This window comes from Carettochelys insculpta, chromosome 18 (genome assembly GCF_033958435.1).
Source record: "Carettochelys insculpta isolate YL-2023 chromosome 18, ASM3395843v1, whole genome shotgun sequence".
Lineage (NCBI taxonomy): Eukaryota > Metazoa > Chordata > Testudines > Carettochelyidae > Carettochelys > Carettochelys insculpta.
Genome location: NC_134154.1, coordinates 3,609,421 through 3,633,168, shown reverse-complemented (window position 1 = coordinate 3,633,168; position 23,748 = coordinate 3,609,421). Strand labels below are relative to the sequence as shown.

General features: G+C 46.2%; 1 protein-coding gene across 2 annotated transcripts in view; it reads left to right on the top strand.

Annotated features, from left to right (window-relative positions):
• Positions 1 to 4,661: 4,661 nt before the first annotated feature.
• BCR (BCR activator of RhoGEF and GTPase) overlaps positions 4,662 to 23,748 on the top strand; it is a 112,880-nt gene continuing 93,793 nt past the window's right edge. Inside the window, exon 1 of one of the 2 annotated variants that reach the window (XM_075013029.1) lies at positions 4,662 to 6,793. In XM_075013029.1, the coding sequence (XP_074869130.1) occupies positions 5,278 to 6,793 (1,516 nt within the window). In that variant the 5' untranslated portion in view covers positions 4,662 to 5,277. The remainder of the gene's footprint in view (positions 6,794 to 23,748) is intronic. The other variant, XM_075013030.1, reaches the window with a different exon arrangement.

The following is a 23,748-nucleotide window of genomic DNA, read 5'->3' as shown; positions in this document are numbered from 1 at the left end:
TGGACGGTTCCTGTCATGTCTTCGTGGAAAGACTGGATCATCTTGAGTAACCATGGCGGACATCCTATCTTGTGGAGAAGTTTGAACAGTCCATCCCTGCTGACCAAGTCGAAGGCCTTGGTTAGGTCAATGAAGGCAATATAAAGTGGCTTCCTCTGCTCCCTGCATTTCTCCTGCAGCTGCCTCAGAGAGAAGACCATGTCGATGGTAGATCTCTCTGCGTGGAATCCGCACTGTGATTCAGGATACACCCTCAGCAATCTTCTGGAGTCTGCCGAGGATGACGCGAGCAAACAGTTTACCAGTGATGCTTAGGAGGGAGATTCCACGGTAATTGTTGCAGTCGCTTCTTTCTCCTTTGTTCTTATACAAGGTTATGATGTTAGCGTTGCACATGTCCCGTGGAACCTCTCCCTCTCTCCAGCACAGGCACAGTAGCTCATGTAGGGGTTCCAGGAGAGTGTCCGTGGCACACTTGATTACCTCTGATGGTATACCATCTTGGCCTGGGGCCTTTCCTACTGCAATGTTGTCAATGGCTTTCTTCAGTTCATCCACAGTTGGTTCCTGGTCCAGTTCGTCCATTACTGGTAAGAGTTCGACGGCATCGAGGGCTGAGTCGACCACAATGTTCTCGCGTGAGTACAGCTCGGAGTAGTGCTCGACCCAGCGCTCCATCTGTTTGGCTTTTTCAGTGATGACTTCACCAGATTTGGATTTCAGAGGTGCCATCTTGTTCTGGGTGGGTCCTAATGCCTTCTTGATGCTCTCATATATTCCCCTGAGGTTACCAAAGTCAGCACTGGTCTGGATGCTGCTGCATAGCTCGAGCCAGTAGTTGTTGGCACAGCGCCTGGCCATCTGCTGTACTGTTTTTCTGGCTGCTCTGAGCACTTGCAGGGATTCTGGCCTGGTGAACGTTTGTACTCCAGGAGCGCAGCGCGCTTTTTTTCGATGGCTGGAATCATCTCATCGGAGTTAGCTTCGAACCAGTCATTTGTGTTTCTAGCTCTTCTTCCAAACACTGACGAGGCCGTGTTGTACATTGTATCCCTCAGATGCTACCATCTGGATGTCACATCGGCACCCCCAGGGTTGCTGCGCAGATTCTCCTCCAGGGTTGCTCTGAACTTTTCAGCTCTCTCTGAGTTAGCCGTCTTTCTGGCATCGATGAGGGGCCTTCCAGTTGGTTTAGAGCGGTGCAGCTTCTTGGGAATCACCTTGAGTTCGGAGCAAACTAACGAGTGGTCTGTATCGCAGTCAGCACCATGATAGCTGCGTGTCAGAAGGACGTTTTTGAGGTTATCACGTCTAGCGATGACAACGTCTAGTTGATGCCAGTGTTTTGAGTGTGGGTGTCTCCGTGACACTCTGTGCTGTGGCTTGGTTTGGAAGAATGTGTTTGTGATGCACAGATTGTGGTATGTGCAAAGTTCAAGAAGACGCTGACCATTTCCATTCATTTTTCCCACACCAAAGTGGCCTAAGCAGGAAGGCCATGAGTCACGATCGGCTCCAACTCTCGCACTGAAGTCACCCAGAATGTACAGTTGTTCGCGAGCAGGTATTTGCGCTATGGCAGCACTAAGCACATCATAAAACTTGTCTTTTACTTCCGGTGCGGCGTACAGGGTTGGGGCGTAAGCGCTGATCAGGTGGATAGGACCGGTGCGAGTTTGAAGTATGACCTGAAGGAGTCTTTCTGATCCACCCATGACTAATTCCACCATTTGTAGAAGGGTGTTTCTGATGGTGAAGCCAACACCATGCTCCCTGGGTTCTTCTTGGGCTTTACCCTGCCAGAAAAAGGTGTAGTCCTTTTCCTTTAGAGATCCCGAATCTGCGAGATGTGTCTCTTGCAGAGCAGCAATGTCAACTTGGAGTCTCTTCAGTTCCTCATTGATGACAGCGGTCTTTTGGGTGTCGCTGATGTCCTGAAGATCTTCAGTCAGACCTGTCAGCATGGTCTGCAGATTCCAGCAAGCAAGCTTAAAACTTTGATGCTTTCCTTTTCTTGTTGATTTTCTTATTGGTTTGCCTGGTGCTCAGCTTTCAGGTCACTTGTCAGGTTTGGGAACCTTAAGCCTCACGCACCCAGTGAGGCAGGTGAACTGTGGCGGGACAGTACCCTATTGGCTGGGGGCTGCCCAGCTTGAGGCGGGCGGTGACTGTCCAGTGAGATGCGATGATCTCTCCCATCATCGAAGGCAACCCCTGGCGCTCGTTCTCTACGCCAGTCGAGCAAGAGCTTATAACTGGTATCTGTTACCTCCCATGTTGGTTCAGTGCTGTTAGCGATGCTGGAGTACCTCTCCAGACGCAAGCTTGGGTGATTATTGGGACCCTGGGCTGCCCAGACACCAGTGTTCCCCTCTCGGCTTTACTGATATAGTCCAAAGGAGAGGATAACCTCTACATCTGGTACCAGCTCAGCTGCAGGAGTTGCCAGGTCAATGCCAGAAGTTGGCACAGAACCACTTTAGGACTCCCCTCCGGATTTTCTGTCAGGCTGAAAGCTAAATCTAAGGTGCGGGAAGTCCTCATCAGAGAGATGCTGTTCGCACACGACGCTGCTGTCATGTCACACACAGAAGACCAGCTTCAGAAGCTACTGGATTGGTTCTCCAAAGCATGCAAGGACTTTGGGCTCTCCGTCAGCCTAAAGAAGACAAATGTACTTGCTCAGGACGTTGCTGTTTCTCCATCAATCAGCATCAACAACTATACGTTAGAGGTCGTCCACGAGTTCGTTTACCTCAGGTCCACCATCACTGACACCCTGTCCTTGGAGACTGAGCTAAATAGGAAGATCGGTAAAGCAGCCACAACTCTGTCCAGACTCAACAAGAGAGTGTGGAATAACAATCTGTACACTCATACCAAAATGCAAGTCTACAGAGCCTGCATCCTCAGCACCCTCCTTTACGGCAGCGAGACTTGGACCCTGTACGCCTGCCAGGAAAAGAGGCTGAACATCTTCCACTTACGCTGCCTCAGGCGCATCCTTGGAATATCGTGGAAGGACAGAGTGTCCAACACTACCGTCCTTGAGCAAGCTGGAATCCCATCTATGCACACCCTCCTCAGGCAGCGGCGGCTCCGCTGGCTTGGCCACGTCCACAGGATGAATGATGGAAGGATCCCAAAAGACATCCTGTATGGCGAGCTAACCTCTGGCAAAAGACCTCCCGGACGCCCCCAGCTGCGCTTCAAAGATGTTTGCAAGAGAGACCTCAGGGAAGTAGACATCAAGCCAGACAGCTGGGAGGAGCTGGCAGACGATCGCAGCAGATGGAGGCAGGAACTATACAAGGGCCTTCAGAAGGGTGAGCTGAGGATCACATAGCTAGCAAAAGAGAAGCGAGCCCACAGAAAGCACAGCAAGAACCTGCCAGACACCCATTACATATGCAACAGATGCAGCAAGGACTGTCACTCTCATGTGGGTCTTCACAGTCACAGCCGACGCTGCAAATGAGGATGCCAAACGGAACTATGAAGGGCGCGATCCATAGTCTACGCAGACTGAAGGATGCTGCTACTACTACTACTACTACTACTACACACTCATATAGTGCTGTACAGCAGTCCTGCAACAACCTTTGCCTCAAACATTAATGAATTAAATCTAACATTAGATACACATTTAAAAAATATTTATTCATGGAAAAGGGCAGAGAAGAGTGAATTCTGGGACTGTCCAGCTGGCATTATGTATATTTTGTAGGATGGTCAGAGAATGATGAACTCTAAGATTCTAGATAAAATAGAACACTCACCTATGCAATCCAGGTAAATATCATCATATTACAGATGGTTAAACTGAGACACCAAGAAGATAAGGGGCTTGTCTAAGGATGTATGAATCAGTTGCAGAACTAGGAATAGAATCCATCTTTTAGACTCCTACTTTAGTGGCTGGTAATCCTTGTCCCAGAGCTGAGGATTTGGTATCCCAGGAGCATTGTCTTTTGTCATTCTGTAGAACAGAAACATGAGTCAAGCAACAGCATTCCAGAAATCAATCTGGTCACTAGTTGGCAGATCCATCACTAGAGTCCAGCTTAGCATTTAGTGGTGTATCGTGAAATCTTAGTCCTGTACAAATCACTTTTTGAGTTTGTGAAGGATACTGGCATGTCAGCATATTCCTATGCATGTGCATTGCAAGTCTGAGAATGTGCGTTATTGGTGGGCATTTTGTGAGTGCTGGTCTGGGCACAATTAAAAATTCTGGTCTGAGCACGAGGACGAGTGGGGGAGCTGCGTGGCCACGTGTACTTTGCAGGTTGGAGCACATGTGGCTGTGTAGGTCGTGATACATCGCTATGAATCGATACATATTCGTATGTGGTCGAATGCAGATGTGAGTAGCGCCAGTTTCTCTCTGCGTGGGCATGATGGGATGGGAGGGGAGGGGAAGGCCGCTGTTCGGATGTGTGTGTGTTTGGGTTTTCCTGTGCAACGCGGAGCAGTCCGAGGCGGAAAGCTGGAGTGTTACTCGGGGTTCTCCTGCCTGCCCGCTCCTGCAGGGACTGACCTGGTAGAAACGAGCCTCCCCGCGAGTCAAACCGCGCTTCCCCTTTAAGAGGCCCGCTCGGGTTGCCAATCGCAGCGTCCCCTCCTCTTCCTGCAACGCCTGCGAGTGCGATCCCGGGAGCAGCCGCCAGAGCCTGAGCAGCCGGCCGCGGAGATGGGCAGCTGGGAGCAGCGGCGGCGGCGGCGGGAGGGCACTCGGCGGGGCTCTGGGCTCTCCGGGAGCATGGGATAGCGGCCGAGGTGGCGAGGGACGAGCCGCTGGTGCACAGCGGGGCCTGGGAGTGCGTTCGGCCGCGGGGCAGCACAATAGCCCAGGAGCGAGCGACGGAGCTCTCCATTGCCCCGCGGATCCCAGCCGCTGAGCGCAGCTGCACAAGCTTCTCTGTCCCCCGCCCGGGGCAGCAAGGCTGGGTGAGACCTGCTGGCCTCCCTCCCGCCTCCCATCCTTTGTGCACGCTGCGCTTTGCTGCACCGGGAGCATTGTTATCCCGGGCCATGCGCGAGGTGAAGTAGGGGTCGTCCGCGGGGCGGGGGTGTCGGAAGCTGGAGAGGAGAGTGGACGTCCCCTGACACAGGACCAAGCTGCCTTTAGCTCCCTGGTTCCTTCATGTGTGGACTGTGGAAAAGATCCCGTAGGTGAGTTCACCTCTCTGGCCGTTCTGTCTATCCTCCATGTGAATCCAGAGGCAAATTCTCGCCACCTTCTGTTCCCCACCTGACGGTTTCCCTGGATGCAAAATGGTGGACCCAGTGGGGTTTGTGGAGGCTTGGAAAGCCCAGTTTGCTGACTCTGAGCCTCCCAAGATGGAGTTGAAATCGGTGGGAGATATTGAGCAGGAGCTGGAGATGTGCAAAGCCTCTATCCGGAAGCTGGAGATGGAGGTCAACAAGGAGAGGTTCCGCATGATTTACCTGCAGACTCTTTTGGCAAAGGAGAAGAAGAGTTACGACCGACAGAGGTGGGGGTTCAAGAGGGTTTCCCAGTTGTCTGAAGGGGATGCAGAGCCGCACAACCAAGAGCCCCATCATCACCAAGCCACAGAGCGAGGGGATGCAGAAAAAAACAAACCCCGCCATGGAGAGGAGAAGTTCAAGCCAAGGATGCCACCTTCAAGGAAGCTGTCCACTCAGAGCGATGGGTCAGACCTCTTGCCTTCGGAGAGCCCCCACCCCTGGGAAGGGGAGCAGGACAGATGTAAATACTATAGTGAGGAGAAGCTGAAGACAGTGGCAGATGATATAGAGAATCGTAGTGATATGGATGGATCCCCTTCCAAACACAGGCCCTCTTCCACTCGCAGGTTGGTGGGCTCCACTGAGAAAGAGGGATCCTCTGATAATTTTGCCAAGGACAAAGGGAACACCAGCAGTGTAGCAGCTCTAAGGTCCAACTTTGAGAGGATTAAAAAGGTCAATTCACATTCTTCTGGAGATTGTAAGGATGCTGCTGAAAAACCCTTCTATGTCAACATGGAGTACCATCATGAGAAGGGCTTAGTGAAAGTCAACAATAAGGATGTTTCTGATAAAATAAGCTCCCTTGGTAGCCAAGCCATGCAGATGGAACGCAAAAAATCCTTGCACTCTCTCCCTCCTAATGCGGTACCTAGCTTTAATGAGTTCCAGAGGGCAGCCTACCGGGGGAGGTCTTCAGAGAGTAGCTTTGGTTATGATGGAGAATATGAGGATGCTGAACTGAACCCCAGCTTTCTGAAAGACAACTTAATAAATGTCAATGGAGGCAATCGACCACCCTGGCAACCAGTGGACTTTCAGCCCTATCAGAGCATTTATGTGGGTGGCATGATGGGGGAAGGAGAAAGCAAGGGACCTGTACTGAGGTATCAGAGTGCCTCTGATCAAGAAAAGCATCTTACTTGGCCTAGGAGGTCTTATTCCCCAAGAAGTTTTGAGGACATTGGAGGAGGCTACACTCCAGACTGTAGCTCTAATGAGAACCTCACATCCAGTGAGGAAGACTTCTCTTCAGGGCAGTCCAGCCACGTTTCCCCAAGCCCCACCACTTATCGCATGTTTCGGGAGAAAAGCCGTTCTCCATCCCAAAACTCTCAACAATCCTTTGACAGCAGCAGCCCACCAACCCCCCAGTCTCAAAAGCGGCATAGGCAGCAGCCGGTCATTGTGTCTGAAGCCACTATTGTGGGAGTACGGAAAACAGGACAGATCTGGCCAAACGATGGAGATCTGCCATCTGGGAGAGGTCCTCAGGACAGCTGTTTCCATGGAGATGCAGGTGTGTAGATCTTGTTTTAAACAGGGGGTTGGGTACATCACATGTTGATGCCCAGATGTAGGGAAAGGAAGACTTGTTGGGTCAACCATAAATAGGAGGCATGTGTCTAAAAAGAGAACCCTGGTTCTAACTCAAAGCTGCCCTGATCTGTGGGTGGCCTTGTCAAGCTTGGGGTTACTTTCTACTTCTTAGAATGAAAGTAAGGTTTGGTTTCCAGGAGGGCTGGCTGTGCTCCGCATCATTCTGGAGGTAATAAATTGGACTCCATGCAATGTATATTGTAGGTTTTATAAAAGGCCCTGAGTGAAACTCCTCCCACCCCTTTTTATAAGGGTAGGTGTCAGTTCTAGTGTCCTTAGCCAAAGTTTCCATTCTACCCACAGTTGTGCAGTACAGTGGCTCAACTGCAACCCATAGGTGGTTTGCTTGTCAGAGATCCAGTAATCAAGCCCCAGGGCTTTACCAACAGAAATGCTGCTCCCTTATTTCTACTTTCCTGCCCATTGGTATTAGGGAAACTTGAATATCATCCTATCTGCCATATCATCCTTTATTACTGATTTAAGGGAAGGAAGGAAGGACAGTCTAGTCCTGCTGCTGTGCCCTTGTGCCTCTAGGTGAATGAGGTGTTTGGGATGTTAGGAAGTCCTAGGCCATGCCTTATGGAAGATTGGTTAGTTTAGTTTTGTCAAACAACAACAACAAAGATTTTGAGAAGGGAGGGTCATATTTGAACCTATTCCCTCACTTATGTATTTAAAACACTTAAAACATGCACACAAGCACGCACACTGAGCAAGTTCAGAGTTGCGTCTGAATGAGGAACCATGCATGGTTAACTATGTTGCTCGATTGAAAGGGGTATGCTGGATTTTATGTAGGGATTTGAACCCCGGTGACATTATGCATTGAAATAGCAAATAACCTCCTCCTTTGACTGCTTGAGCCTTGCAGTGCCTAAAGGGGAAGAAATGAAGTGTTTTCCGGAGGGAGGAAATCAGTGTGATAGGTTTAGCAGAGTCCAATCATTCTCTGAGTTTGTACATATGTAATCTTAATCTATGCCTCTCTCTCTTTAAATCAATATTTTAATAAGGGATTAACTCAGGCGCCTGCAAACAGGGCTGAATTCCATTCCAGTAGTAGTGGTGGATTCAAAGCTGTGAAAAGGTTCAGAGAGGGAGGCCTATCTGTGATGTTTTCATTCTCTCAAGTTGTATTAGCTCTCAGAATGAGCAATTTAAATGGAAGAGCTCCCTGCTGCTTGTTGGAGGCATGTATTTGGGTGAGCATTTGGCTGGAAGGTTTCACAGATTGGGTTTCAACCCCCATGAAACTGGAATTCCCTTGTTGTGTTAGTGAAAGGCAGTTCTGTTTACTGTAAATGAAAGCTACTTGAGAGCTCCCAACCTCGGCACACTGTCCTTGCGGGGACCCCTTCTTATCAGATCATATATACATATGGGCTGTCTCTTGCGTGGCTTCTGTGCTTTTATTTAGTGCAGTGTGTTGTTATGGAATGTAGAGATGAAGCAGAGGAAGGTGGGGTCCAATGCTGGTTTAAATTGAGCTGCAGCCATCCTCTGTCTTCTGGTCTTGTTTACTGATGCGCTGGGGAGCCTCCTGGCTGTTGCAATTTGCAGATGGGAACAATGGGGAGAAAACAACAAAGGTGGCTAAAGCTTGTTCTCCCAGGCATGTTCTGCCCACTAGATTGGTCTTCCTGAAAGGCAGTGACCTGGTTTTATTTTAAGTAACACATTTTCATTTATCCAGCGATATGTGGGAACTCGTTTTATTAAAAGGAGAGCAACAAAAAATCTTGTGGCACCTCATAGACTTAACAGATATTTTGGAGCATAAGCTTTTGTGGGCAAAGACCAGATGCGTTTTCTGGTCTTTGCCCACAAAAGCTTATGCTGCAAAATATCTGTTAGTCTATAAGGTGCCACAAGACTTTTTGTTGTTCTGGAAGCTACAGACTAACACGGCTACCTCTCTGATATTTATTAAAAGGGTTTGCTGGCATCTCAGATCCCCCAAACCAACTCCTTGTTGGCAACAGTTTTTTGTTTTTTATCACCAGAGAGTTGCAGGCAGAGCTAAATTGTACCTGATCATCCCTGCTTTCCTCCATAGGGGATAACACAGGCAGGTTTGGTAGGAACCTCTCCCCCCTGCTGCATATGACAATTTACAACTGTCTTAATCTGGTAGGTAGTGGTTACTTTCTACTCCACTGCAAAAAAAACAGTTTCTGTGTCCACAAGACTATATTTCTTCTTCACTTAATTTCCACCAACATTCATTTTGCAGGCTTGCTCAATAGGACTTTTTTTTTATTGTATTTTGATTGTTTATTGGTTAGGAAGGTGTATATTTGAGCTGAAGAAAGGACTGTCGGCTTCCTTCATTTAAAAAAAAAGAGAAACAAAAACCCAAACTTCCAAAGCTCCCAAAGATGTAAGAGGCGTGGTGTGATGTGCCGTATGTGACCAGACAGGGACTATCCTCCACTCTACATGTTATGCAAGGGTTTCTTTCCCGGCATCTGTGTTTGCACCATTGCTGGGCCTGCCAGTCTTCCCTGGAGCTGTATTTGAACAAGATGTGCAAGTGTAGGTCACAGCAGGTTCCGCTCAGCCTTAATAGTGATTAGTGTGTCAAGCTGGACTTGTTCTACAGTACTTGGCTCCTTTATGCATCCCAATTTCATACACTTTCTGCCTGTACGTTGTGTGGGTTAATCTTTTTTCAGGACTTTGGTTCATGCTAATACTAGACTGAATCAGATGTAGTATAGACAGGTGCTATGCAAGCATCCTGCATAGGTCTGTTGGTGTAACTTGATCATAACCACCAAACAGCTACTGTTTCTGTCCTAGGTGTCTCTTGAACAAAAGCTGCCAGTCATGCCAAATCACTTGTTAGTTCTGTGATGTGAATTGGGACTAGGTTGAGATCACTAAACTCTCACTTGGGAGTTAAACTGAGATTCCAGATTTCCATAAATGAAGATTGTCTAGAATTCCAGTAGCAGACCCTGGCAAGGGGGACTCAGATGCTTTCTGAAAAGCTGAAGAGGAATACTGCTCCATGAGTGTGGGCATTTTAATAACTATTTGTTAAATTTCATAAACAACTTTCACCCAACAACTTGTATTGTGTGATAAATTATGAAACACTTGTAATTCCTGTAATGTGAGCAGAGGAAGTAAGTCTTAATGTGATGAATTTGACCACTTTTTACCTAATGATTGTATGGAGAATAAAGAGAGATTTTCTAATGGATTTTATTTATTTCTGTCTGCTGTTGCAAAATATCCCCATGGTGCTCCCTGCACTTAATTGAGGGGACACGGTAATGCAGGGACTTCTGTGGAATGGAGAGGTCTCGCTGAGATCTTGGGCAGTTTGGATTTTAGAATAGTCACTGTTTTAACTACTGATCACAACAGAATGATTTATATATTTCCATCTCAGCAGGATGTGAAGTCTGATGGATGCTTTCTGAGTGCTCTGTGAATGTGATGATCTTGCTCTTCAGCATGAAAGTATAGAGACTCCGCATCTGGTTAGTCAGTAGCCTGCGCCTAAGTGCTGTTTACATTCACCCCAAGGACGGTATTTGTCTAAATAGCTCTTTCCAGTCAACATTCTGGTGGTGACTTCTGGTCACTTAGCTGAACGGAGCTCCCCTCAGAGCTTCTGCCAATGGTGCCCCTATAGGTTAGCAGGAGCCAGTGTTGCTCAATATGACATGCATATTTTAGGAATAAGTTTTATGTCATTTTACTCCATTGGTATTAAACTTGTAGATTCCCTCAGTCAACTCATGGGCAGGGTTTAATAATCACTTATTTTTGTGTCTCCACTAACACACAAATGCAAAGTTCCTCTTCCTGTAGCAGTACATGTAATAAGCAGGCAATGGGTGGAGAACAGTACTCTGAAATGGGTCCACACAAACAGAATGTTGGGCTCAGAACTTGAATGAGGCCCCTGTGGAACAGAATACCTCTTTAAAGGGCGCTGGTTATGAGCAGTGTTGGTTTAAAGGTAATCGTTGATAGCATTTCAGTGGACAACCCAGACAAAATACCCTATACAGAACAGTGAAGGGAGAGTGCTATGTAGTGATTGCTGTGTGATCTGGAGCTCAGTTTCCTACATTTCTTTCCTATCATTTGTCTGCTGTACAATCTTTGGCAAGTCTCTTGCCCTGTTATCCCTCAGTTTTCCCACAAAGCTGGGTGCTGTGATGCTGTGGGTTTTATTATGCTCTGTTTTCAAAGTGCTTTTTGACCCATTGGCAATAGAAAGAGTGGCTCTCAGCAAGAGAGATTCTGTGCCGTTGTCAGGTTAGGAACGGAACTCTGTTCTGAGTGGCTAAAGTGGGATTTAATCTGCTGCACATTCCTTCCACTCTTGGGAACTGGAAACCTTGGGCCTAGGAAATTCCATCACGTGCATCTCACCTGCCTTTGCCTCTAGAGCTGCTGACCTGCAGCCCCAGCTGTTGGTCTGTCACTGGCTTGCTGGATCACGTATGAGGCTTAGATCTCGTCTCTAACATTTGTCTGTAGTTCATTTTGCTATTTTTTTCAAGCCTTCCTTTGTTGCGACCCAGCCCCTGCTTTAATCCTTTTCAGTAACAGGCAGCAGATTTTCTAGGAGCATTAATGAAAACACACTGTCTAAATGGCCCCCTCAGTGCCTCCCAGAGATGATCTGTTTGTTCTTGAGGTGATCTAGCTGCTTATTATGTTGCCCTCTCTTTGTAAAGTGTACGAGCAAAACACCCTCTTTCCCCTACCGTCTCTGTGGGAAGAGCTGAAGCTCTTGTCTGGTGCCCCTGCTGATGTGAATGAGCAGAACCTCCGCCCTTTCCTGTGTACCTGCTTTCTCTCTCAAATGGATACAGCGCCACAGTCAAGGGTCTGCACAGCATTCAGAACAGGGAGATGCAGAGGGACCATTTTCTCAGACTTTCTGGGGACTCTTTGTTGTTCTGATTCCAGCTGGGCCTAGCTATCCCCAAAGGGCAAGCAGGCATCAAAGGTGACACCAGTGGAGATGCTGGTGTCACATTTTCCTTTCATGGCAATGGAGAACCTTCCTCTGGTGACTGAGGTAGCAGCCAGAGGAGGAGGACTTGCTTTTCCCATGGATGGAGAAAAGAGGAGAGAAGCGACTAATAAATTTGGGGGAGATGAGGTGGGGCCACTTGCCTGTCCTGCCACTGCACTGAATGGCAAGGGCCATTCACTGTGTATTTGACCACGACTAAAGCTAGTGCCGATAGCACATCCTTTACACCACTTGACTGAAGAAGAATTGCTCTCTTGGCCAGGGGTGGCCAATGTTTTTCATCACGGGCCACATGGTAACTTTTACATGTTCTGGGGGCCGAACACAAAATAGCCCCAAACCTGCCCCTCATCTCCAGGCTTACCCTGCTCAGCCCCAAAGCCAGGATTAACCTACCTCAGATGACGAGGTCTGCACACTGCTGCTGCCCTCCTCCCTGCTGTTCCTTCATGGTGGCCACCTCTTTCTCCTTGGCATAGCTGTGCGGCTCCCCTGCCAGCTCTCCTACTCCCTTCTCCCACCTGCAGAGTGGGCGGTTCCTTGCCCTGCCACACTGAAATAATGGAACTCAGTTTAATTGGTTTAACGGACGGATCCCTCCCACCACCCTGCCGGCCATTAAACCAATTAAATTGAATTCCATTATTTCAGCGCGGCAGGGCATGGAGCCGGAGGAGGATTCAGTGGCAGCAGCATCCAGAGCCACAAATGGCTCCTCGAAGAGCTACAGTTGCCCACCCTACGCCCCACACTGACTTTGTTGACTTGGAAAAAATGGCGCTGCTGCTGGCTTCTCAGGCCAGATGAAAAGTCTTCATGGGTCAGATTCTGGCTCGCAGGCCACTTGTCGGCCACCCTTGCTCTAGGGCTAATGTGGTGAGTTTTGTGGTGGCCTTCTGTGCAAGTAAATATGGAGAGTGGACTTGCAGTTTTCACCTTATTGTTCAGTGGAAATGCAGTTATTTCTCTTGCAGCTGCTGTTTCTGAGGTGCACATCTGGAATGTTTTTCAGTCTGACCCTCACTCTTAGATTGTCCCTTCCTAGCTTAGTATTTACAATCAACAGACAGGATTTTAGGGGTCTCCAGAATATTGGGTCTGGTGTTATTTTGAGAAGTTGTTTGACTTCTCTAGCACTTTTCGGAAGTGGTTCCCCCTACATATTCACATCATTGAATGTTAAATGAGGTGATTGCTTGCATACTTACCAGCTCCCTGTAGAGAGCACCTCCTCACTCACAGAAGGTGCAGCCAGTTGGGTTAAGGTCATAGCAGCTATAGTATCAGCTATATTATGCTCGCAAGTGTAAGGTAGCAAGCAAAGATGGTAGGAAAATAAGAATTTGCCAGTGTTAAGGGGTGGGGTGAGGTAATGTTTTAGCTTGTGGAACATGCTGTGCTCTTGGATGACACATGCATGGGGAGATGGATAAACTTCTGGGTAAAAGATGCCTTACTCGGGCAAAGTGATGAGAATTAAGGAGGTCCAAGATGAAAGATGGCTCGGACACTGACCAGTGCTCCCAGTTCCTGTAAGAAGTGTTGTAGGGTCTTTGGTGTGGGCTAGTAGCGATAAAGTTTTGCAGCTTAGCTGAAAAACAGGCCGGCAAAGACGCCTTTGTGAACTCAAGACCCAGTGATGTGCTTCTGACTTCAGATTCAAGCGTAGTGGTGTGCTGCAAGCCCAACAGAGTCTGGACCCTTCCCCCAAGCCACGGGGAAGTCACGATGCCTAGGAAAAAAGAGGCCAGTACTTTGGCTTCAAGGAATGCTGGAGGTCTGTCCATAAAGGTTAATGAGGTGAGACATGGCAAGCTGGCTGTATAGTTCTGTTTCAATTACCATAGGAAAACCTATCAGACAGTGGAGCAGAAGTGCAGCTTTTCTGAAGCCTTCTTTCACCAGAGAAACCAAGAAAGGGCAGCAGGTTGTTTGACTTTCTACTTTTAGCTTGCTCCACCCATCCAGATAAGCATGGACTGAACAATAAGGGCCTGATTCTACTCTTACTGTGGTGGAAGTTCATTGACCTCGGTAAAGTCACTCCGGTTTCTTGCTGGAATGTAAGAGAAAAGAAACTGGTTCCTCATGGTATATTGTGATTCAGCCACTGGATCACAAACACCGCCACGCAGAGAGAAAGGGAGTTTCGCTGCACATGATGTCTAAACTCTTGTGCTCTCTTGGCTGAGTGTGTATGTAAATGAAGTCCTTCCAAATCAGCAACCAAATTCTTGAGGTACAAAGCAGTTTTTAGCATGAGCACCAGTGGTAAGGTGTATTATTTTTCTGCCCGTATTTTTAAATTACTCATGATGAGAGTTGGCATTGTAAATAAATCCTTGAACATCAAAGTGTATGTTAATGCTGAGCTGGGGTGTGTAATCTGTAATATCCTAAAATTTGTTTTGAATTACAGTGTGTGTGTGTTAAGCACACAAACTGTCATCTGCACAGAGCTGATGCAGGGTGCTCTAGTTGCAGAATTTGGATGTGGTTTGTGTATCTGTTCTAGTTACTAAAATAGTTTCTCTCCCCTTTCAGACTTGCACAGCTTGAACCCTCTATTTAAGCAGGCTGTGGAACAAGATCAGAATCTCCCTTATCTGAGAGTAAACCCAATCTAAATGTGGCAGCTGGGCCTGGGTTGTCTCAAGGCTGTGTGGTTGCATGTCAGATGAGATCCGTGGTGGTCATACTATCTGAATGAGCTTTATCAGTGGCTGCACGTTCACTTTTCTATCTGCTAGTATTTCTGAAGGGTACATGTTGCTGTTACAGTCTCTGATGGAGTTGTCTGTGTTTCCTACCAACATATTTACTACGGCATATTAAAAACTGCTGTTTTAGTGGCCACATTCAATATTTTTCTTTGCATTTGCTTCCATTCATCCTAATCCTGACTGCATCTTTTAAAGAAAGAAACCTTCAATGGGTTCTTATGCTGTACTAAAATCAACAGTGTCTCTGTTCTCCTGTCACTCCAAATTGTGGTGAGGACCTAAGGTTCTGATAGTTCAGACTGTGACCCGTAGGAAAGAGCTGCATGTTACAGTTGCTCATGTGTGGATCAAATATTTTGTATTTTGTAATCCCGAATCTGTAGGATAGTAGATTGCAGAAGCAGTTTAATAATAAACACCCCATGTCTTTGGACTCTATAACCTTGGTGCATTTCCGTCTCTGTGTCGTGTCTTGGAATGCAAGAACTGCACAGGTTTGTCTCCTTTTGCCTGTTATTGGTATCCACAAGACTTAGTACAGTAGGTCAGGATTCTAATCCTCCTCTCCAGCATTGAAATGCACCTACATCTGACATGGCTTGTGACTACCATTATACTGGCCCCAGTAATGTGCTGCATAGCATTTTTGGGACAAGGAGGTTATTGTGAATTTCGCTGCCTGAGACTCAGATGGGTGAGCGTGCCTTTGTGAGCCTGCTGCAAAAGTGCACTGTTGTTTAAGTGCACGTGTTCTTCACTTCTCAAAATCCAGTCCTCAAATCATATTCAGTAGTGGGTAGTAGCAGCCACATGCTCTGTGAAAGTGGGCCAGAAGCAGCACAACGTAATCTGTTCTTAAGAAAATACACTTACGTCCCTGAGCATCGGGCTTCAAACATTCGCTTGAGACAGTGAAAATGGAGTCTGATCGGTCAGTGGTTTACATTGAACGCATTTCCAATAACTTGGAGCGAACGGTGTCTAGCGTTTGGATTAAAGGGGCCAGGAACTACATATTACTGGGTGTGCTCACCCAGACAGGTGATAACCCATCAGCGTGGCAGGTCTCAGGTTCCTGTGTAGACTGCATTATGATGTGCTGTGTAGTCAAGAGAGGGAAGTTTGTATGTTACCTTCTAACTGCCTCTTAGTTCAGAGCTCCATTCACGTTAATCTCCCACCTATTTGGTCCTTCTGTTTTGGTCCCGCAGATTCTTCTCCGTAGACAGTGACGAAATATGAACATATGAAGTTACAAAAAATAACATGCTAAGGAAATTTTATTTATCTGAAACTTCCAATGTTAATTTTTTGCTGACATCCATTTTCTATTATTTGTGTCTCCTCCCCTCCTCCACAATCCACCTCACCATTAATTCCCTCTTTTGGATCCTGATAGTTTGGGACCTTTGGCTTGGGAGTTCCCTGTCAATATTCTCTTGTCTTTTGTGATCACTTGCTTCAGTTTCCCCAAAGATCATCCCTGGACCTAAGTTTAACAGGGAGGAAGTCAACTTTTTCACATTACTAATGCTATAGCAAAATGCCTGGGAGTCTTGCAGTGTTATCTTCATTTCAGGGAATCTGGGTATTTGGATGAATTCTTGGCAAGTTGCACTAATTAGTTACATGGATTTGTGTGTTAGTCGGTAAGGCCATGTCTACACTACAGTGATCTTTCCGAAGATGATCTTCCCGAAGATCTTTTCTGAAAAACTTCTTTCGAAAGAGTGCACCCACACACAAAAGCAGATGGAAAGATCAGTCTGCTCTTTCGATAGAGAGCATCCACACAGCCCCTGGTCTTTTGAAAGAATGGGTCGGTGATCGAAAAATCTGGTGCCACGAGGACCGCCCTTTCAAAAAAAAAAAAAGGATCTGGGGAGCATCTACACATGCTTGTTTTTCAAAAGAAGCTTTCAAAAGAAAGCAGGCTTCCTGATCCAGGAGTGGAAGATGGCTTCTGGAAGAAGAGCTGGTTCTTTCAATTTTTATATTGAAAGAGTGCGTTTTTTGTGTGGATGCACCGCATGTTCTTTCAGAAAAGGTCCTGATTTTCTAAAAGAGCTTGCTAGTGTAGATGCAGCCTAAGAGAACAGCCTAGTATTAATCATCATAGGGTCGTCTGAGCCTAACTGTGGCTTGTAACAATTGTGATGCTTGAACTTAGTAGTGATTAAAAAATATTTCATACCATGGTTGTGCAGCCTGAGTGTCTTCAGGGTGATGGCTGTCATCGGAAAAGGGGGACAATGCATTTGAAGTCTGTTGCTTTTAAGGTTGTAAAGAGCTCATGAATAAGATCTCTGAGTTGTGAGAAAAAAATATTCATGGCTGAAACTGTAGTTGGCTGTCAATGAATTCGTCAGCCCTGGGACATATGTATTTCATAGAAATAGAGAAAGCTCACTAGAGAGATTAAAGCAGAGTTATCCCAAGAGGATTTCTAGCAGTAGGGTGAATTACTTTGCTTTTCTTTGGGACAAGGCAGGGGCCCCAAAGGAGATGATTACTGCTAGCCAGGAGGTTTGCAGGAAAAAGTTATTAACGTTGTGGATCAAAAAATATACGGGTCACAGAACCTAGTAATCAAACCTAGTATTCATGCTTGCTCAGTAGGAGTAGAGAATATTTATCAGGGTGGGAAACCCAGGGTGCCCTCCTAATTGGGTACAGAAGGAGCAGTGCATGCAACTCTGCCCTCCTCTGTGTTGGGATAGAGATTCTCTCTCCTCCCCCATTTCATCCTTCTCCCCTTCACACCCAGGCAGGAGAGATCTCAATGGAACTTCCTTTAACTATTAAGGAAGGAAAGTGTGTGTGTGTGTATGTGTGTGTGTGTACACACTGTTTTTGCCTGTGGTGCATACTCAGTAGCGCACAGGCAAAGCAGTGATGCTGCTGCAATGTTCTGCTGTTTCTCATTCAAGTGTATTGAGAGCATCAAAGAGCCTCTCTTTCCTGCTTTGCCTTTGAATTTCAGAGAGCTTGTTGAGCTCACTATACTCCCTGATGTGCTTGCCAGGGGTCAGTGGGAGAGTGGACATTTTGAGATCATCTTTATCTAACATGGGGCTTTTCTTCCTTTAACACTTGGGTGGCTGCTGGGTCCTGCTCCTTGCACATCTAGGAGCTTTGCTGTCTCATGACTTTGGATGGTAGTGTATTCCGGAGCAGTGTATTGCACCCTTTGCTCCTTCCCAAAGGGAGGTTGCTGTAGGATCTTGGATTTCTCCCATGTGGAATCTCTAGCTGCTGGCAAATTGTTGTTCTGTGTCTGGAGAGGTGAAAAGATAAGAGTTCTCTAGTGCTGGGAAGCTGCTTTTAGCGAAATTCTAGATTTATGGTCTGTCAGTTGCCTGATGGATGCTGAACTGTAGCTCATGTGAAGAGGATCATCTCTCTTAATAGACTGGGAAACTGCAGTGATTGCTTTTGTTGGAAGGTCCTGGGCACGAAGAACCTGCTGCTCTGACTCCCCCGATCTCAATTTGTCCTCAGCCTCTGTGTTTAGTCAGTCAGATGAGTATGTTTAGTGACTTGATGGCCCCATGCATGCTGTAAGACAACTCAGAACTGCTTAACTGTGTGCTCAGTATTGCTTACCATTGAGCCTTCTCAGAAACGCGAAGTCATTAGGGTGAAAACACACCCCCATGTGTTTATAATAAGTGGATTTAACAAAGCTGCTGAAGTGTATTAAGGTGATCCAGGTGCAACTGACTGCTGTACTCTGTTGCCTGTAGTTGGTGTCAAGTCCAGGCATCAATGAGTCTGGGTTCTAAATTAATCTTCTTAGCAGGTATTTATAGACAATGTTACATAAGCCTTTATAAATACAGGTGCTATAACAATTAAAGTGTCAGGAGACCAAGTTTACAACACAATTGTCCCCTGAGATGGTCACAGTATGGTTAAAGGTTATAGCCTAGGCAGGAGCTAACTTTGTCCCTAGCAGACTAAAGCATTGGACAGTCCAAGTCTTAATGCAGTTACCCAACCTGTCTGTACTACAGCTTCCAACCATAACTGGGTTCTGAGCTAGCTGTTTTTGTAAGTGGCTCTTCTGACTGTTAAAGTGCAAGTGCAGACAGCATCTAAATTCCGCAGGATTAGTATCTTCATTGTACCTATTCTCAGGTTCTCCTGTTGAATGTATTCCAGTTCTCATGAATTCTGAGTTGCATTGGTGAATTTCACAGGGATGTCTAAGGTTGTGCTGCTAGAGGAACGATTTGGAAAACAGAGTTGAAAGGGGCGTGCTCCTGGTGCCTCCAAAAGCAAGGGACGTTTATAAGAAACTGCTGCCTAGACCTGTTCTGATAAGGCCAGGCAGGATCCTGTGGGCCAAGTATAACTTCAAAGGATGCACCTTAAAATGTACGTGAACCAGGTGTGGTGTACTCATGGGTGGCCGTGGAAGGGAGGTTCACATGAGATATGTATTCTCAACCTGGGGTCATCATGAACAGGAGTCAGGGGTTTGCAACCACCAGTCCCTTCCCATTTTGGTAAACTGGATGAGATTGCTGACTAAATAAGTCATGACTAGATGGGACAGAGTTCTGGAGGGGCCTAAGACTCCCAGTGTGGACAATTCTTTTTGGTGGTCACTCGATAATGAGCAGGACGTCTTCATGCCACCCTGCTATTTGTGAGTCCATTGATGGCTGATCAGCCCAGTTCTGGAGCTCTTACCTCAGAAGAGGCAGGTGTTGATAGCAGCTGCAGGGGTGTGGGGCAGTTTTTGACACTCCATCTGCACTGCAGCAGGACCTCTCAGATTGTGCCACCCCCTCCCAGATTAATGTGGACAATAATATTCCCAGCTCTGCCTCTTCTGTACTGGAACAACTGGAGAAAACAATGAGTGGTGTTCTTATGGTTGCGGGTATTTTTAAGTTTGTTAATTAACATGTTTGCACATGATGAGTCACCCAATCTGAGTCCCTTTTGAAGGGTAGGGGCCTGTACTAAATATCTGCTAAGCAGGGGCCTGGGAAAAATCCCCCTGTGGCTTGAGTCAGCTTTGGCTCAAGCCTCAGAGAAATAACTAGGGAAGGGGCTGGCAACCTGCAGCTCTTTAAGGAGTAACTTGTGGCTCTGGGCACTGCTGCTGCTGACTCCTCTTGCGGCTCCTTGCTTCACCGAAATAATGGCACTAAATGTGCTCTTCTTAAAATAGGGGTGACAAGAAGTACAGTTTGATGTCCTTTAGTAAGGACTGTCTTGTACTCACGTGCATGGCGGCTCTTGAAGGATTGATTTTTTTGTAGCTGAATTTGAAAAAATGGCTCTTCTCTCTATTTTGGTTGCAGACCCCTGAACTAGGAGTTCTATATACCTGCCTGAATTGGCAAAGTGAGATCCTGGGCTTGATGGTTAACTCCTCAGCCGATGTGTTTAAAGCAGTGCCCCTGCCCCCAAATCATTGTTCACTCTGCTTGTCATGGTTTAAAAGTAGAGAGCCTGGTGTGGCTCTATATCGCCCAATTTCAAAAGCCAGATTCCAGCCACATCCCAGGGCTGTGCTGGAACCTTGCTAGGAAGATAGTTTCGGATGTTCCTGACCTAACATTTCTCTAACTGTCTGAGAACTGTGTAGAGTGCTCTCGTGCATTTGTTGTGGATACTATGGAAACAACAACCCAGTTTGGAAAGCATTTTTTGCTAACACTTGTCAGCATAGATTTCTACCCACAGTACCTTGAGGCTAACACACACACACACATACACACAGAGTCTGTGCTTATAAACATCCATTGTTCTTACTGCACTTGCAACTTGCTTTGCTAATAGACTTCATCTTCTGAAATATAATATTTCTAGTACATTGAAAAATTTTAAAGTACTCTTTCCTCATGTAAGGAGAGTTAGTTACATTTCTGTATTTTGAATTAAACTTTGTTTAAGAATAAAATGAGACACCATCTAAACAGTAAGTTGCGTGGTGTTTAGGCATCATGTGCTAGATGTGTTCTAACTTTTGGTCTTAATCAGTTTTGATGTGACTGTTTATAATCATGTTAATCTAATGAATTTAGTATGCCCTTGACTCGCCAACCCATTCATATGTTTGACACCTGACCTTTAAATAGCATGGGGTCTTTGTACCCATTCAGGCAAAACTAACCCATGTTATAACATGGCCAGTGGGCTACTGTATGTTGTGCGATGCTGAAACATAGTAAAATTTTATAGTGCAGACAGGATTTGCCTTTAGTTTCTGTCTCCCCCAGCTTTATTACCTGTTACGGTCTGGATTTTCCCACTTTGTTTTATTATCTTCTGTGTAAACAAGTTCCATATATGCTGTGAGAGTGAGCAAAACAAAGCAGTCAAGGCCCAGATGGCAGCTTCAGAGGTTTGTTTGTGTGCCAGCATTATACGTCTTAAAGTTGCTCATTTTGAAATCATTTGAAAGAATTTGCTATTATTATAATACCCCGTATCTAGGTTATTATTAAAATGTTTCGTTGTTATTTTTCCCCTTTCTATAGGGTTGAGCATGGGTTTTTGAAAAAACGTAAGACATTTTTTGTTTGGATGGTGTAGGGAAACAGACGTATTTGCATGGTCTATGGAAACAGATACAACAAAAAAAAAATTAGGTCACATTTTATTTTCTGCGACCTTGAAGAAATCTAAAATGATTTCTAGCTTGTGTGTGGTGCTTTTCATCCCCTGGTGCTTTCGAAAGGAGGTCAGTATCCTTATCCTCCTTTTACAGATAGGTTTATGGACCTCAGCTTTGCTGTCAGAGCATTGTTCCCTGTAAACTGGGCACTTGTGTGGCCGCTCAGGAGTGATCCACATGCCACCCAGGTGCTTAGCAGAGTGCCCATGTCTAAGGTTTTGTTTCTCCTTGTGGTGCACATTCGCATGCGCCTTTATGCACATTAAAAGTAGTATTCTGTACATGGATGGAAAAGATTAAAGGGAGCATTGGTCCAGGGTCAACCCACAGGCAAGTAGCAAAGCTGGGACTAGAACCTTGGTCTCTTGACATGTAGTCCAGTGCACTTTCTGCTGGGTCACACTGCCTCCCAGTGGAAAACAGAGTAAGCTTGTCTATAAACAATGTTGGGGTGAGCAAATGTTTTACGTCAGGCCCCACTTTTCATCCTTGTAATCGGCAGGGACTCCCCAACCTGTCTAATGTAATCCAAACCCAGTGGAAATTTCATAATGTTCATATGAAAGAAAAACCAAACCCTTTTGACATGTGTAAGAAAATAAGCCTGTAGAATATAAAAACTTTGTTAATCAGCATATAAATGTGAATACACATATATAAAAAAATTAAAATATTCCAACATGTTTAATGAGACGGATGAGTCTGAGACCCAGCAGCTGATTGTGCTGCACCCCACCCCCTTAGGAAATTTCACACCATGCACCTCCCCCACCCCCCCCGCCGCAAGAGGGCCTGCCCCTCAGTTTGAACATATCTGCACTATGTGATTCAGAGGGTTAGCTGTGTTAGTCTGTGGCTTCGCAAATAACAAGCAGTCCTGTAGCACCTTAAAGACTAACATGTTTGGTGTTTTTTTTTGTTTTACAAATAAACTACAAAAGTCCGTGCATCATTTTGACATTAAACATTTGTCTCCTGGCTTTTGATGACTCTACTACTCATTGCAGACAGGGGATGGATGGCTCTAGTCTGATAGAAATCTACCTTGGCGCTCATCTGATAAGCCCATTAGTTCTTGTAAAATGGAAGGTTTAGTGAGTTTTTCTTTACCTGTTTAACATTAAGGCCCTTTCCAGTGAGATTGGAATTGTATAGATTGGGCCTTTGTTTCCAGCTCTTCTAGTACAGAAAAAAAAGTCACAAAGAATTGCAGAACTGCTTCTGCAGAGAAATAATAGCTCTGAGAGAGAAGAACTGCTCCTCTTCTGTTCCTCTGCTGCAGTCTCGCTCCTTCTGCCGTCCATCTTTCCAGTCATTCTCACCCAATTTCAGTTCTTTTGTCTCTCCTTCCCACTGTCTGTTCTTAAATCCATGTGCTTATTAATTGATTCCTTGCACCTTTTTCCTCTGTGTGCTCCCCTCCACTAAATATGAAAAATTCACATGGCATTTGCTACCCATCTCATTGGGTTGTCCGGGATGGGTGTGGCCTCCCTTTCTCTCTGTCACTTAGTTTAGATTCTACAGTCTTTGAGATGGGGGACTGGCTTTCATTAGGTGTTTGTACGGCTCCGGGCATCAAGTCTGATGTCAGTTGGCCATTAGGTGCTCTTCTATCTCTTCATTAACAATTTCTTGGCTTATCAGCCAGCTTCTGTGTGGTTTCGGGAGGAGATTTGGCGTGGAAAGTGGAGCAGAATGTACTTTCTGCAGTCAGTCCTTGGTTATAGTGAGGGCTCCACAACCGATGTGGTGCTTAGTGTGCCTCGGATGTGGACTGGGAGTGCTGTCCATCACTCTGCGCACACGCCCACCGCTTGGTGGGAGAAGTGAATGGGGGCAGTGGTGTTGGCTCAGGGGCGGTGGCAGTGGTGGGCTGGCATCGAGTTAGAGCAGGGACCGGGGGAGCTGGGTGTGCCTGTCTTCGGAGGAGAGGGGGCGGATTGGGTTAAAATGAGGAGCTGGAGGTGCCTGGTTCTGGAGCAAGGGAAGGGGATTGGGTTAAAGCGAGGCGATGGGGGTGCCTGGTTCTGGGGGAGGAGATTGGGTTGTTTATATTTGATTTGCTGTGAAATTATGAGGAGTGCTGAAATGTGCCACGAGGCAGTAAAGGCTGCTGAGCACTGTTGTTATAGTGGCTTTATTGACATGTGTAGGAGATGGAACTGTGTCTTGGTCATTGGCTGTTAAGGTTTTATAGATGATTAAATAGAATCCAGCTATGTATAATTTTGTGTAGTATCAATTACCACTTTCAAGGGGAAAACAAGTATACAGGTCAGCTGGGGGCATCATTAAAAGACATGCCAGATGGTATTCCAAGCCCATGTGACTGACTCCTCTCAGCTCCCCATTTAAAGGATTTTTATTTATTTATTTATTACTTTGGCAATATTGTGTTGGGTTTTTACATTCAAGAGGCTGAGACAGAGGATGCAATTATCCCTCTCTTCCCAGAATAGAAAGATCTCTGTCTCCTGCTTGAAAACTGGTTAGGTCAATAA